Here is a 16,648-nt window from a genome sequence, read left to right on the forward strand (position 1 = left end):
CTAGCAATGATTTTTGCAACATTGTCACAGCCTCCCAACGTAAAAATGCTATTCATCCTTTGCCTGCAAACTGCTAACCAGTCTATTATCCATGTGAACATATTATCCCAATTCCATCAGGCTTATCTTGTGTATTAATTTCTTTTGTGGTACCTTATTATAATTTTGACAGCTCCCTTTACCTATCTAACTGGCTACATCCTTAAAAAGATCTTTGCGGAGATCTGTCAAATATGTTTTGGTTTTTGTAAAACAAGTCAACTTTGATCGCACTACGATTTTCTGAGTACATTGTTGAGATTTTCTGAGTGATAGATTCCAACACTTGCCCAGTAATCGATGCCTGAATAGCTGACCTGGAGCATCTAATTACCCCTTGCCCTCCTTTCTTGAAAAACACAGTAATATATTTGCAAACTTGCAAACTGATGAGGTCATTTTAGAATCTCGTGAATCTCGCGCCTCCACTATCTCTGCTGCTATCTACTTTACAAAGCTAGCATGTAGACCAACAGACATCATCTTTTGGATAGTATGCGCGCAGACTTAGGTGTAGGTAAAAACAATGACTGCAGATGCTGGAAACCAGATTCTGGATTGGAGGTGCTGGAAAAGCACAGCAGTTCAGGCAGCATATCCAAGGAGCAGTAAAAATCGATGTTTCGGGCAAAAGCCCTTCATCAGGAATACAGGCAGAGTGCCTGAAGGGTGGAGAGATAAATGAGAGGAGGGTGGGGGTGGGGAGAAAGTAGCATAGCGAGTCTGTTTCAGGACATGGTTGAAGGTGACCTGGGAGTTGCAGTGGGAGAGGGACTCCCTGAGATTCTTGTAGAGAGAGGAGGAAAACTTCTTCAAGACAGGCATCCTTGCAAAAGGATTCACAGTAGGGTTAAAATCAACTAGGTCCTGACACAGACTCGCTCTGCTACTTTGTCCCCACCCCCACCCTCCTCTCATTTATCTCTCCACTCTTCAGGCACTCTGCCTGTATTCCTGATGAAGGGCTTTTGGCCGAAACGTCGATTTTACTGCTCCTCGGATGCTGCCTGAACTGCTGTGCTCTTCCAGCACCTCTAATCCAGACTTAGGTGTACAAGATGTAAAATAAAATGCCATGGTGTTATCATCAAGAGCAGTAGTGGGGGAAGATTCTCCCCGCCAGGTATTCCAGCTAATCTTTATCCCGAAGAAGGGTTACACCCAAAACGTTGACTCCTTCACCTCCTGATGCTGCCTAGCTTGCTGTGTTCTTCCAGCCCGTTTACTAATTTTTATCCCTCGGCCAATATCACTTACAAAAAAAAAGGCACAAAAGCAAAAATCCTGCAAATGCTGGAAGTCTGAAATAATAAAAACTGCTGCAAATATTCAACAGGTGAAGATCAAAACAGAAGGAACATTTCAGTTGGACAGCCTGCGGGTTCTCCTGAAAGGTTTAACTCCTTTCTGTCTTCACTGGGACTGCCTGACCTCCTAAGTAGCTCTAGCATTCACTGCCTTCACTATCAGTAAAAACAGTCCATCTGGTCATTACTACACTGCTGTTTGGGGGGAGTTTACTGTGTGCAAATTGGCTATAATATTGCAATCGTGACTGCACTCCAGTAGATCGTTTATTGATTGCACAGCGCTGTGGGGTGTGCTGGGTCTGTGAAAGTGATTATATAAAGACAAGCACTTTCTTTCAAACAGGCACTTTGTGGAAAATGTCACTTGATGGACATCAGGACCAGGAACCCTGGGCGATTGTTCTTGCTGCCTAACTCGGCCATTGAGGGCAAATGGAGCGTTTCTTAACCGAGATCAGCAGAGGCCAGAGATCAATCCTGGGACCTATGTGACTGTGTGTGTGTGTGTCACACTGAAACCCTGCACCAGTGATTGAAGGATGTTGTTGAAGGAGATGAAGGCAGGGTCTCAGATTAACGGTCGAGCATTTCCTAGCTGCATAGTGAGCGTGCAATATCTTTATTACTTATCATGGCAGAGATGATACCTTTAGGCGACAAGCTGTTGGGCGAACAGAGCTTAAACACTGCAGGTTAAAAGTTCAGTCAAGTCTAATTAGAAAGCACCCATACACAAATAAATATTCAACACAAGAGGGGCCACTAAATGAAACTGAATTTCTAACAAGTCACCACCACCAAATTTAATAACAAATACCCGACTTAAGATACACTGGAAAATAATGAGAACCATTAAATATTCATGGCACACAGCTGCCCCTTGTTGCTCGACCCTAGATACTGCGTGTCACCAGATCTGATGTAACACAAATTGTTTACGACTCCCTCACTAACAGAGACAGCCTCATGTAACACTCCTTTCTCAGAGAGCAGCTCACCAGTGTGCGTTGGTAATCTCGGCCATGGTTAGCAACATCCAAGGATCATTCACTTACATTAGTCTTTACATTTTGCTGGTTTACCAGATTGTCATCCCCACGGTGGCATATTATTAAAAAAAAAGTTCTTGCAAAATAACGACGACATGATATTCCCTTTGGTTGGTTGGCACCGTCATAGAGACGTACAGCACAGAAACAGACCCCCTTGGTCCAACTCGCCCATGCCAACCAGATATCCTCAATTAATCTAGTCCCATTTGCCAGCACTTGGCTCACATCCACTGTCTTTTGGAAGCTAGGATTCCAGGTCCGTGGACAGTGCTATGGTTTGCTAGGCTTCCTGACAGTGATGGGGAATGTGACAATATTTGCAGTGGGTTTCTGGGAATATGCTGAGGTGTACAAGCATTTTGACAGTCCTCAGGAGCGCACAGAGGATCCCTCAAAATGAACACTGTCAAAAAAATCCCCTGTGCAGAGCACAGCAATGGAGTCAGAATACAAAGAATCAGCATTGCCTAGTAACCTTTTACCCAAAGACCATGAGGGGTTTAGAAAGGAGGACTGCATAACCTAAGCTATGATACCTCGTTGTAATTCATTTCTTCTTTCACATGATGAAATAGACAAAAAAATGTTGTTTTTTGTTTAAAAGGAATAGTGGGCCAGCAGCATTGTTTAATTTTCAGTTATATTACTTGAAGTATTGGACCAGACGTAGTTGAGCAGCAGCAGAGATTGACACTTAGGACAGGAAGCTATGGCCAACCTTGGGATGGAGGTGCCAGGGTTAGACTGTGGTGGACAAAGGAGAAAGTGAGCACTGCAGGTGCTGGAGGTCAGAGCTGAGAGTGCGATGCTGGAAAAGCACAGCAGGTCAGGCAGTACCCGAGAAGTAGGAGAGTAGACGTTTCAGGCATAAACCCGTCATCAGGAATGAGGCTTGTGGGCCGGGGGCTGAGAGATAAACGGGAGGGGTGGGGCCAAGGGAAAGGTAGCTGGGAATGTGATAGGTAGATGAAGGTGGTGGAGAGCAGGGGCGGGGGGGGGGGGGAATGTGATAGGTTGGAGAGGAGGGTGGAGCGGATAGGTGGGAACCTGACGAAGGAGCAATGCTCCGAAAGCTTGTGATTTCAAGTAAACCCATTGGGCTGCAATCTGGTGTCATGTGATTTATCAACGTTGGGAACATAGGCCCTCTCTGATTGAGAGATTGCACAGGAGCCGGAGAATAATGACGTACAGGACACAGAAGCTCCACACAAAGCAGCCCTCTGGCATTTAAAACATCCACACACTCGGCTACCACGAAGTGGGTGTGAAAATCTAAACCTGGCAGGCGGTCAGGAGGGAAGCAGCCAATGTGACACAACAAGGCTGTGTGCAGTGACAGGGCACTTGATAAGGAATGGTTTGAGGGGGTGGGGGTGGGTTTGGAGGCTCAAGAAACTCACGCGAAAGGTTAAAACTAGTCCCAACCTCCCAGACACTCACTGGAAGCTAGATGAATGAGAGAAGACCTTATTGAAACATACAAGATTCTTCGGGCATTGACAGGGTAGATCCTGAGGGATTGCTCCCCGTTGTGGGAGAGTCTAGGACCAGAGGCATCATCTCAGAATAAAAGGTCACCATTCAAGCAGAGATGAGGATGAATTCCCTCTTTCAGAGGGTTTTTATTCTCTGGAATTCTTTCCTGCAGACGGCTATCGAGGTTGGGTGATCAAGTACACTCAAGGTTGATAACAGACAGTTTGTTAATTGGGAAGGGAATCACAGGTTATGGGGGAAGGGCAGGTGAGTGGAGTTGAGGATGATCAGACCAGCTATAATCTCACTGAACTGTCGAGGAGATACAAATAGCCTGCATCTCTCAGGGTCATAATCCCTGGTGATGATTATCTTTAAGAGGGGATCTTGGTAGTAAACATGGAAAAAAAGTAAACCAACGACATGTACTTATTTTTTTAAAAAATCCATGGTTGCAGGAATTCTCTGACATCTCTTGCTTACATCCTTTGCTGCTGTCAAGCAATAGCAAGGAACCAACAGTTCCTCACTCAACTGGCCACCTTCAAGAATAGCGAGCTATTGAACTGTGGGATCATCACATCCAGATTTTAAAACCTCTTCCTCACACATGCCATGGTTGACAGATGTCAGTGTGATTAGTAACTACAACCCTTACCTATTCTCCCTGAACAATACACAATGCCCCTTTTAATGAGAGGTTTCACGTAGACAGAAGCTATGTAGAAGATACCACATCTGACTGGACCTGGGGATGACTAATGATGTTGCTGATGCCAAAGCGCAGTGTTTGGACACTTATTACTTCAGTTGGGCCAGCTGGGAGAAGCAGCTCATAGACTGCTTATGACAGAGAGATTCGGCTGAAATTTCCAGCTAAGGCGACTCAGCAAATCCACAGGAAACGGTGACTCAGAATATTCCGGAAAACGTGTGAATCACAATGACAACAGTGAGCAGCATCAAGAAACACACACTGATACAACCTGTGAAATACTCTAAACCATAGCTTACAAGGCTGATTGTGGTGCATGCTGTTCTGGCTCATAGCCAACAACTGAATTAAGGCAAAATAGCAGAGTAATGCCAAGGGGATACAATGGCATACTGGTAACATCACTGCACCAGTAATCTAAAGGGCCAGGCTATTGATCTAGGATCAGGGGTTCAAATCCCACTGCTGTGGCTGGTAGAATTCAAATTCTATGAATAAATCTGGAATACAAAGGTATTATTTGCTGTAAAAAATACTAATTGGCTAAGATTACTAGACAATTAGTAGACACTTTGCCAAACCAGCCATGGTCCAGCCACTTGGCATCAACACTGCCCAGAGCTGAAAAAGCACAGCAGGTCAGGCAGCATCCAAAGAGCAGGAGAATCGGCGTTCCGGGCATGAGCCCTTCTTTCCTGAAACGTCGATTCTCCTGCTCTTTGGATGCTGCCTGACCTGCTGCGCTTTTCCAGCAACACATTTTCAGCTCTGATCTCCAGCCTCTGCAGACCTCACTTTCTCCATCAACACTGCCCACCCTACAAATTGGTGTTCCCTTTGAAATATTGGCTTCTTGAGCCCGAGTGCTGATGAATGAAAGACAAAAAGCTTCAATTTAATATCTCTAGAAATGTTTTGGCTCAATACTGTCCTTCAGGGAGGAAAACTTGCATCCTCACCTGGCCTGGCATACACATGACCCCAAATCCACAGCAATAGGGTTCTGCCCTCTACAATGCCAGCCATTTCAAGGGCTATTATTAGGGATGGGCAATTAAACTGTTACCTCAATCGTGTGGCTGGGATACTCACTGAGTCATGTTGGCGTTAAGTGCGCCCAGATATAGATGCCACACAGGGGTGGAACTCTACATAATGAAATCGGGAGCTGAACTTACACAGAATCACCTTGAATGAAAAGCTCTGGCCGCTCTTTCAGCAAGTTGTTTTTAATCCACATCAGAAGCTGCCGAATATCCCCTAAACAAAAGAAAACCAGGAGTTGTAAGATAGCAGTCACTGTAGGGCAAGACTGAGGAGTGAGAAAGTGCTGATTAGAGTGGTGCTGGAAAAGCACAGGTCAGGCAGCATCAGAGGAGCAGGAAAAATCAAAGTCTGAAACGTCAATTCTCCTGCTCCCCAGGTTCTGGCTGGCCTGCTGCGCTTTTCCAGCGCCACACTAATCTTGACTCTGATCTCTCCAGCACCTGCAGTCCTCACTTTCGCCTCGTGAGAAAGTGCTGTCTGGCAGGACAACTCTTTGGGTGCACATGCCATGAAAACGTGGACCAACCAAGGCCAGGTGTGACACACAAACTGGAAGTGTGCGATTACGGGGTATCAAACATGTCTCTATCATAAACCAGGTCAAGACTTTTGAATTGAAAAGGAAGCCATGCAAAGATTATTTTAAACAATTTACAGATAATAAAACCTATGCACAAGCCATTGCGTCCAGAACCGATTCCCAATCAACCAGGAAGAGGCATCACAGCTGAAAGGATGTAACACTTAAGAGGATGAAAAGAAAAGAATTATCCAAAGAGGCAGATGGAGAGAGTGTGCAAACATGTTAAAAGAGAAGCATATTTATTGATGGGAATAAGAAACAGACACTCAACCTCAAACAGTTGACAGAAATCACTGCTGAATGTCATTGTCAGACTCACGGAATATTCAAATAATCGCACTCCATTTTCCTCTCAGCCCTCATTTGAACGTTTCATCGGGGAAATCTCAGCATAGGGATTGGGGAATGAGACTTATACAAGTCCAATTAAACATCACGTGTATAATGTATAAGGAAAACTCAAAGTACTTCAATTTTAGAATATCACGAAGACAGATTAAGCTATAAATAAAAAAGAAATCATTGCAGTAAGTCAAGCTCACTGTTAGTTCTCTGATCAGTCACGTTAGCTTGATAGATGAACAGTTTCAGCTTTTTACCGACAGTGGGGACTGTGTTGTGCAATATGAATTAATGATGCTCACATCAGTGCACATGTCAGACCAAACCTACACTGTACACAGGATCATTCCGGTAACTGATTTAATGTCACTGCAGTGAAAATGCACAGGGAGCCCTTTATGTTTTAATGTTATAGACTTCCAATTGATGAATCTAAATGCTTTCTTCCAAAATGTCTTGCCCAATGCTCTGCATTAAATACAGTGACCATTATTGACACAACTGTACCTGTCACTTCTTCCTCAGCTGTGTGGCTGGATACTGGGCTCTGTTGTTGCTGTTGAGCTAGGTTCAATGGACTAGAATCCAGAGAACCAGGCTAAACCTCTGGGCTCAAATTCTATCAAGGCAAAACTTAAAACAAATCAATTTTGAATATAAAGCCTACTAGTTGCTGCAAGATCCCATGTGGTTCACTGATGCCTCTTTAGAGGGGGCTAAGTGGCATCCTGATTTGATCTGGTCTAGTCTATGTGCAACTCCACACCCATGGCAGTGTGGTTGGAAATGCCCATACATACCATTCAGTTCAGGGGCAAATGGGGAAGGTAATAAATACTGGCCTTACCAATGACACACTACATCTCTTAAGAGAATAAAGAAATTACAAAGTATTTACAAAATAGATTTGGATTAGTGATTTCCATGGTCAGGCATCATACAAGTGTCATCTCATCCTTTTCCTTCTAACTTGGTTACATTAGGATCTTCCATTCTAAGTCTGCCTAGTTAGTAACTTGCATTTAAGTGGTACCTTTAACGCAGTGAAACAACCCAATATTCTACCTGCGCTGTTTAATGGAATATTAAGGGAGATGCAAAAGCTTCAGTCCAAGCTGTTGGTTTGAGAAGCCCCTTTAAAAGTGGAAAGGAACGGCAAGATAAGATGGTGTGAGAGAGACAGTGAGTGGGGGGTGGGGAGATAGAGAGAGAGCGAGAGGAGGAAGAGGGGCAGGGGGAGGGCGAGAGAGAGAGAGAGAGAGAGAGAGAGAGAGAGAGAGAGAGAGAACGAGAGAGAGAACGAGCGGGGGAGGGTGAGAGAGCGCAAGATTTTTAATGTTGCAGATAGACACTTCAGAGACTTGCTGGATTGGATAGAGTTGCAGAGAAAGAAAGGGAAAAAGGTGTGAATTTTGAAATTGAGGCATTGTTTAACCAAGAGCTAATGGAGGTCAGTGAGGTCAGTGTTAATAGATGAACAAGACTTGGTGAAAGTTAAGACACAGGTCTCAGAATTTTGGAAGATCTCAAGTTAAACCTTTTGAGAATGTGATCAGTGGGTAATTCAACATTTCCAGCTGCTATAGGCTATAGTCCAGTGATCTCACTTTCAGGGAGTATCCACTCCTAACATGCTTTTGGAGGATTTACGCTGAGGAATAAGCACTTGATGGAGGACTACCATACGGCAGCTTAGATCAAAGCATGTCCTTGACAGACCCAGTGAATTCAGCCACACAACCCAAACTCAAGTTGTCACTGGTGGCAACTGGGGTTCAAGCAGTGACCTCAACATCCTAGCTCAGCAGGGAGTGATAGCTCTGGGCCTGCTCTCACATTTACTCTCAGAGATAAAGAACAGAATACAGTGAGAGTATGGCAGTGTGTGCAAGGAGGACAATACCCTGACCAGAGCTTACGACCTTAAATAGTAGGAATAAAAATGAAAAACTAAAAGTGAGCTTCTTTTAGAACGTCATTTTACTGAAGTATTCTGCACCTTTCAGTTCAGTTTCAGTGAGAGCAGCTCAGAGACATGAATGGCATATATTTATAGAGCTTTTACTGTTATGGATTCATGACTGTATATCTTTACTTTTAGAAGCAGACCAAAGCTACGGTCGTTGGGTTTGGAGGCGTATACATTTAACGTGCATCTCTGCAAATAAAAGCTGTGAAGGTGTGTAAAGACTGGACTTTAGTTGTATACATCTCTGCTTGGCTTGAGGGAGCAGAACAAGGAGGACTGGTGCGTTGGATGTTACCTTGGTTGCAGTCTGATTGGATACACTGCACTGACAGGCATGTGAAATCTTGTACCTTTTAACTTGCTTGCCCTTTGAAAAACAAAAACTGCTGTCAAGATGTCTGCAACGCTGAAACTTTCGCCCGTATCGAGTCACCCTGTTTAAGTGGCCATCACTACAGGACTCAAAGAGTTGACCAAGGTTAAAGTAATACTTTCAACAAAGTTCTGTTATTTAGATTCAAAAACAGTGACTTCAGTCTGTCAGTGTAAAGCAAAGTCCAAGCACTGAGCAATGTATTAACACAGCTCTCCGTCGTTGCCAGGGCCTTCCGTTGGTGTGTGGCGCTGGGGGGCGGGGGTGAATGCCAGTTCCATCCAGTTTCAAATTGCAAACACAAAGACACGAGAAGTCACCCACCCAGCCTCCGAAAGTACCTCCCTGAACTTCCAACCATTCCACCTTCTGCTCGCTCAGACCGACAGTGGTCTTGCTGGGTCCTTTCTCTGCCTCAAAGACAAAGAGAAGATGAGTCATTTATCAGAGACTCTCCCTAAAGGCTTGGGTCATCTGGCCTGTCCTATGGCTTCAGACTCCCGACCCCAGTGCATTCCAGCCCCGCATCACCTTTTGTGGCCTGGTTGCTATGGAGAAGCAGCCCATTTGTTGCCAGGACTGGGGGGGGGGGGGGGGGGGGGGGGGTTAGCGTTATTGTTCTGAAGGATGGGGATGCTCACTGTAAAACCTGTCAGAACCTGCACCATGTGAAGATATACAAAACACACCGAGGAGGATAAAAGACAGGGAAGCAAAACTTCAATAATTATACTGTCATTTCTCACCCCAGAACAAGGACTTGGTTCATAAAAAGGTGAAGTTAAAATGGGCACCATCTTCTTAAAAATGTTTGGCAAATAAGTCCTTGCCCCTTAATTGTTTGTTTTTAAAATTCTCAGCTTCTTAAGTTGCAACTCCGTAGTGCCAGTTTCCTCCAATACAATCTCACACTGATTATACAGGTGTGTCATGGCAGACCAGTAACCAGCTGCCACCGGCTACGGAGAATTGCTGGGTCTGCCCAATGCCTCTACTCCAGAATGTAATCACTGATTTTGACTCTTACTGTTCATGGCTGGGCACACAGCAGGGAGGTTCAAGGTTCAATGTGCATGTGCATTGTAGCTGGGAGGCAGGTAGGTAGGTGGGAATACACACATCTCCAAAGCACCTAGTATCCTGACTTGGAAATATGCAATTGCTCCTTTGGTAATTGCTTGATTGAAATCCCAGAGACAGAACAACTGCAGATGCTGGAATCCAAAAGGAGACAGACAGGAGACTGGAAGAACACAGCAAGCCAGCCAGAGGTAGAGAATAGACAATAGGTGCAGAAGTAGGCCATTCTGCCCTTTGAGCCAGCACCACCACACTTCTCACCTCCTAATGGTGCCTGGCTTGCTGTGTTCTTGCAGCCTCCTACCTGTCTGCTTCTGACTGAAATTCCAGAGCTCCCTCCTGAACAGTACCTTCATCGTCTGAACTGCAGCATCTCAGGATGGCTGCTCACCCCACACCTTCAAGGCGGCAATTCAGGACATTGGGGTAAATGCTGACCTTGCCAGCGATGCACACATCCTGAGAACGAACGTGACAAACCAAACGAGGCACTCCCCGGAGATGGTCAACTGGGGAGCTTCCTTCTTGGGAATCGTGATGTCCTTTAATGTGTGCATTCGTCAGCCATTGGCAATATCATGCTCAACTGTGATGCACCACCCAGTTCAACAGCCACGGCTCAAGAATTCTTACTTTCACCCACCACCCTTTACCAAAATTTTTTCAGGTCTCAGTCCTTTAAAATCTACTCCCTGACTAAATCCTCGCTCATCTGGTTGAATATCTGTTCGTGGGAGTGGGTGTTAAATATTATTTGGATCATCGCTTCTCTGAAGCGTCCTGGGATAATAGTTACGTGAAGAGGATGACGTCAATGTAAGTAGTTGTTGCATGCTCACAGCCACTTGGAGAACTGCCAGTACTTTCACTGGAGCAAGGAGAAAACTCCAACAATCCACGGGTCAACCGGCAGGTCGGGAAGTGGCAATCGCTCAGCAGCGCATGTTCAACCCAGCCCCTTGGTACCAGTTGAACAGAAAACAGTGGGCACCCCTTGTCACAACAAAAGTAACATTGAAATGTATTTCAATAGCTGTCAGTTTGCCAACTGCGTCAGTCCCAAGGCACAATGTGAATGAAGTTAGGACCACAAACAAAAGCAGGCATCGGCCAAGAGATGGAATTCACAAAATAGGAATCATTAAAAGGCAAGTGCACCACCAATCGGGTTACTCGGATAAGGTGGGCCGAATGGCCTTACTATGTACTAAAACTACTTGACAATATGTAGACCCAGTCACAGGTTTGAATAGTTCAATCATGTTAAATTCTCTGTTTCACTTGCCTTTGATCAATATAAATATCCTGTCCCAGTCAATTGGAATGAACAATATCCAAGGCTGGAAGTTCCTCACCCTTTGAATAATGTTTCACCCTGTTGATTTGAGGAGGTGGTAATTAGTCCATTAATATACAAGCACCCTCATCTCCCGTTCAAAAAATGGATAAAGTTAGTCATACAGCACGGAAACAGACCCTTCGGTCCAACGAGTCCACACCGACCATAATCCCAAACTAAACTAGTCCCAGCTGCCTGCTCCTGGTCCACATCCCTCCAAACATTTCTTAGTCATGTACTTATCTCAACGCCTTTTAAAGTTTGTAACTGTATCCCATCCACCTCTTCCTCTGGAAGTTCATTCCACACATGAACCTCTCCATATAAACAAGTTGCCATCATGTCATCTTAATTTTTTTGATAAGATCTTTTTTTTAAAATTAAAATTAAGTCTTTTACAAAATTACAAAACCAGTACAAAATATTATGTCCTTATTTCTTTTTAACATCTTTCTCCTCTCGCCTTAAATATATTCCCCCTAATCTTGAAATCTCTCACCCTATGTAAAAGACACCTGCCATTCACCTTACCTATACTCCTCATGACTTTATACACCTCTACGAGGTCACCTCTTAACCTCCCACAATCCAGTGAAGTAAGTCCCAGCCTCTCCTATAACTCAAACTTTGCATTCCCAATAACATCCTGGCAGAGCTCTTCTGAATCCTCTCCAGCTTAGTAATATCGTCTCTGTACACTTCCTGGGGCTGAAGGGATCAAAGGGTATGGGCAGAAAGCAGGTTCAGGGTAAAATAGCAGTTCAGGCTCAAAGGGTCAAATGGTCTATTCCTATTCCAACCAGAACTGGTCATGTTTCTATGCAAATTCTAACTGGCCCAACTACATGCAACACGATGTTAAATGAATCCCAAACCAAGATGGTGCAGCATTACTGAGATGCAGGTTATTTTATTTATGGGTCGTTTATTTACAGAATGCAGCATTACAGAGGTCTGCCCCCTATCTACTACCACCCAGTGTTCCAGCAGCCTTCCTTTGTAGCCTTTTGAATGGGCTGAAAATGAATAGAACAAAACCAAACACTTGGACAGAAATGGTGGATACAGGCGCAATTACAATGTTTAAAAGGCATTTGGATAAGTACATGAATAGGAAAGGTTTGGAACAATATGGGCCAAGAGCAGGCAGGTGGGACTAGTTTAGTTTGGGATTATGGTTGGCATAGACTGGTTGGACCGAAGAGTCTATTTCCGTGCTGTATGACTCTATAAACGAAGCCAGTTAGCACATCCAGCATCTGCTGCACTCACCAGTAATTTCTCTTCATTAATAAATGTGCTTAATATTTTCTAATCAACCTGTTTAGAGCAAGTGGGATTGAACGCAGATCCCAGCTCAGAGATAGGGACACTATGATCACGCCGTAAGAGCCCTTTTCTGGCTCAGATATACACCGACTTTGTTCTGTTCAACATTCTCAGAAATGTTAGGGCACACCTCTACAGCAGGTGGGAAGTGAACTGTGGTCCCCTGGCTCAGACTTAGGGACACTACCACTACATCACACAAGCCCTGAAAGCAGATTAAAAGGTCATTTACTTCTTATGATCAGATTCCCTACAATGTGGAGACAGGCCCTTCCGCCCAACCAGTCCACACCTACCCTCCGAAGAGTAACCCACCTAGACCCGTTTCCCTCTGACTAATGCACCTAACACTATGGGCAATTTAGCATGGCCAATTCACCCTGACCTGCACATCTTTGGACTGTGGGAGGAAACCAGAGCACCCTGAGGAAACCCATACAGACAGACACCCGAGGCTGGAATTGAACCTGGGACCCATGTGCTGTGATGTTTGCATCATTTCTCATCAACATTCCCAAAATTGTAACATACATTTGCAGCAGGTGGGACTTGAACCCAGCCCTCCTGGCTCAAAGTTAGGGGCACTTCCACAGCCCCACAAGGCTCCTGGCTCAGAGGTATGGGTATTTACTCATGCTCCTCACCTTTGCATCTTTAATCTTAGTGTTCTCACTGGTAGCTGGAAAGAGGGGTATGGGAGAAACAGTAAAACAATCAAGTCCTTCCTTCCAAATCTGTGTTTGGGGTGGGAGGTGAAGAGAGGGTGGAATTAAGATTGGTGGGTGTTTAGCACTTCCAATAGACCTGAGGAAAACCGTCCTGCATGAGAGAGGTGTAGGACTTTGAGAAGGGGCACACCAATTATATCATTTATAAAAGAGGGAAAAACAAAGTGGTAGAAAAGCCAGGAAAACAAATCACATACAACACTGAATCATACAGCACTGAAATAGACCCTTCGGCTCAACATGCCCTTGCTGATCTGGTTTCCTAAACTGAACTAGTCCCATGTGCCTGCATTTAACTCATATCCCTCTAATTCTCCCCCATCCATGGAGCTGTCCAAATGATGTTATCATGCTCACCTCCACCACTTCCTTTGGCAGCTCATTCCATACACGCATAACCCTCTGTGTGAAAAAGTTGCCCCTCAGGTCCCTTTTAAATCTTTCCCCGCTCACCTTAAACCTATGCCCTCGAGGTTTGGCCTCCCCCACCCCAGGGAAAAGGCATTGGCTTGTCACCTTACCCAAGCCCCTCATGATTTTATAAACCTCGATAAACCTGAGCTCACCCCTCAGCCTCCTAAGCTCCAGGGGAAAATGTCCCAGCTTATCAGAATTGCCTAATAACTGCTGCCTCGGGCAACTGTCTGTGTGGAGTTTGCACATTCTCCCCGTCTCTGCGTGCTCCAGTTCCCTCCCACAGTCTAAAGATGTGCAGGTTAGGTGAATTGGCCATGCTAAATTGCCCGTAGTGTTAGGTGTAGGGGATGGGTCTGGGTGGGTTGCTCTTCAGAGGGTCGGTGTGCACTTGTTGGGCCGAAGGGCTTTTTTCTACACTCTTAGCAATCTAATCTAAAAACTCAAACCTTCCAGTCTTGGTAACATGCACATAGATCTTTTCAACACCATTTCTAGTAACATTCTTCCTATTACAGTGTGGTTAGTACTCCAAATGTGGCCTTACCAATGTCTTGTACAGCGCAATATGGCATTCCAACTCCTCTACTTGTTGCTGACCAATGAAGGCAAGTGAGTCAAACGCCTTCTTCACTACGCTATCTATCTGAGAGTCCACTTTCAATGAACAACGAACCTGAACGCCTAGGTCTCTTTGTTCAATACCACTCCCCAGTACCGTACTGTTAACTTTGTAAGTCCCGCCCGATTAATCTTACCAAAACGCAACATCACACAATAGTAATCATTTTCCAAGGAGAGTTTTGAATGGGGAAATCTTTCACAATCTTGAGGGGAATATATTCTTCATGAAGGAGTTGGGCGGGTGGAGGGGGGTTACAAGAGAAATAAAGTACACCATACCATGTAGAAACAGAAGTAGGCCATTCAGCCCATCAATTGCTCTGCCATTTAATGAGATCACAGTTAATCTTCACTCCACTTTCCTGCCTTTTCCCCATAACCTTTGATTCCCTTCCTGATTAAAAATCCCTCTATTTCAGCGTGGAATACACTTAATGACCCAGCTTCGGCAGACCTCCACGGTGAAGAATTCCACAGACTCACTACCCTCAGAGGAGATTCCTCCCCACTTCCATCTTAAATACGGAAGATCATACCCTCGGATCCCCGATTTCCCCTCAAGGGAAACAACCACTTCCTGTCCATCTTGACTTTAAGAATCTGTGTTTCTGTATCTCCCCTCTCATGCATCTAAATTATGAGTATAGACCCAACCTCTCCTCAAAAAGGGAGCCTTCTCTGGATTGCCTCTAATGCCAAAATATTTTCCCTTAGATAAAGGGCCCAAAACAGTTCATAGTATTCCAGCTGTGCTCTGCCCAGTGCCTTGTGGTTTTAGTTGTTTTAAATCATAGAGCCATAGAGATGTACAGCATGGAAACAGACCCTTCGGTCCAATCTGTCCATGCCGACCAGAAATCCCAAACCAACTTCGTCCCACCTGCCAACACCCGGCCCATATCCCTCCAAACCCTTCCTATTCATATACCCATCCAAATGCCTCTTAAATGTTGCAATGGAACCAGTCTCCATCACTTCCTCTGGCAGCTCATTCCATACACGTACCACCAATACGGACAGGTGATGACACAGCCATGAGGCAGGTTGGACTTGAACCCAGACCGACCGGCCCATAGATAGAGAGACTACCATTGCAACACAAGACCCTCTAATATAATTTTACTAAGTCCTTCCTATTTATATAATACAACTGCCTTTCCTTTTACCTGCTGAACTTGGATACCAGTTCTTTGTGATTGGTGCACAATAATCCCTAAACTTTATGTCACAGGTAGACAGGGTGGTTAAGGCAGCATTTAGCACATTTGCCTTCATTGCTCAGACCTGAGTCTAAGAGTTGGGACGTCACGTTGAGGTTGCACAGGACATGACTGAGTCCAGTTCTGGTCGCCCTGCTATACGAAGAATATTAATAAATTGGAGAGGGTTTAACAAAAGGTTTACCAAGATGATGCTGGGAATGGAGGGTTTGAGTTATAAGGAGCAGCCGGGTAGGCCGGGACTTTTTTTTTTCTGCTCATTGGAGTGCAGGAAGTTGAGGGGTGATCTTATAGAGGCTTATAAAATCCTGAGGGGTATATAGATAAGGTGAATGGTAAAGGTCTTTTCCCCAAGGTGGGGATTTCAAGACTATAGGACATATATTTTTAACGAGAGACAAGGTAGATTTAAAAACGATAGGAGGTACAATTTTTGTTTTCTTTACACAGAGAGGGTTCACATGTGGAATGAACTTCTAAAGGAAAATGGTGGATGCAGTTACAGATACAATGTTTAAAAGACATTGGGATAAGTATGCAATAAGAAATATTTGGAGAGATATAGGCCAAGTGCAGGCAGGTGGGACTAGTTTAGATTGAGATTATGGGTGGCATGGATTGGTTTGACTGAAGGGTCTATTCCGGCTGCGTATGACTCAAGAAAAAAGAAACGAAAGAGTGGCGATGCTGGAAATCAGAAACAAAAACAAAAACAGAAATTGCTGGAAAAACTCAGCAGGTCTGGCAGCATCTGTGGGGAGAAAGCAGAGTTAACAAGAATGAAACTTGAGTTGGATCCACGTGGGGTGAACTGGAGCCTGAGGCATTCACTGTGGAATATGACGTGCCCGTGGAAATGAGTTTTGGCGATTTTTGGAAGGATCCCTGGACCTGAAACGTTAACTCTGATTTCTCTCCAAGGATGCGGCCAGACCTGCTGAGCTTTTCCAGCATGAGTGGTCGTTTTTGCCCCAAATCCCTTAGCTCGATACCTTCCTGCAGTGT

The 16,648-nt window shown here is 44.8% G+C and overlaps 1 protein-coding gene across 1 annotated transcript in view; it reads right to left on the bottom strand.

The window, feature by feature from the left end:
• The window catches only part of urm1 (ubiquitin related modifier 1), a 50,810-nt gene that overhangs the window by 14,578 nt on the left and 19,584 nt on the right, over nt 1-16,648 (bottom strand). Inside the window, exon 3 of the mRNA XM_060841123.1 lies at nt 5,774-5,855. Within this exon, the coding sequence (XP_060697106.1) occupies nt 5,774-5,855 (82 nt within the window). The remainder of the gene's footprint in view (nt 1-5,773; nt 5,856-16,648) is intronic.

Source organism: Hemiscyllium ocellatum, chromosome 21, assembly GCF_020745735.1.
Source record: "Hemiscyllium ocellatum isolate sHemOce1 chromosome 21, sHemOce1.pat.X.cur, whole genome shotgun sequence".
Taxonomy (NCBI): domain Eukaryota; kingdom Metazoa; phylum Chordata; class Chondrichthyes; order Orectolobiformes; family Hemiscylliidae; genus Hemiscyllium; species Hemiscyllium ocellatum.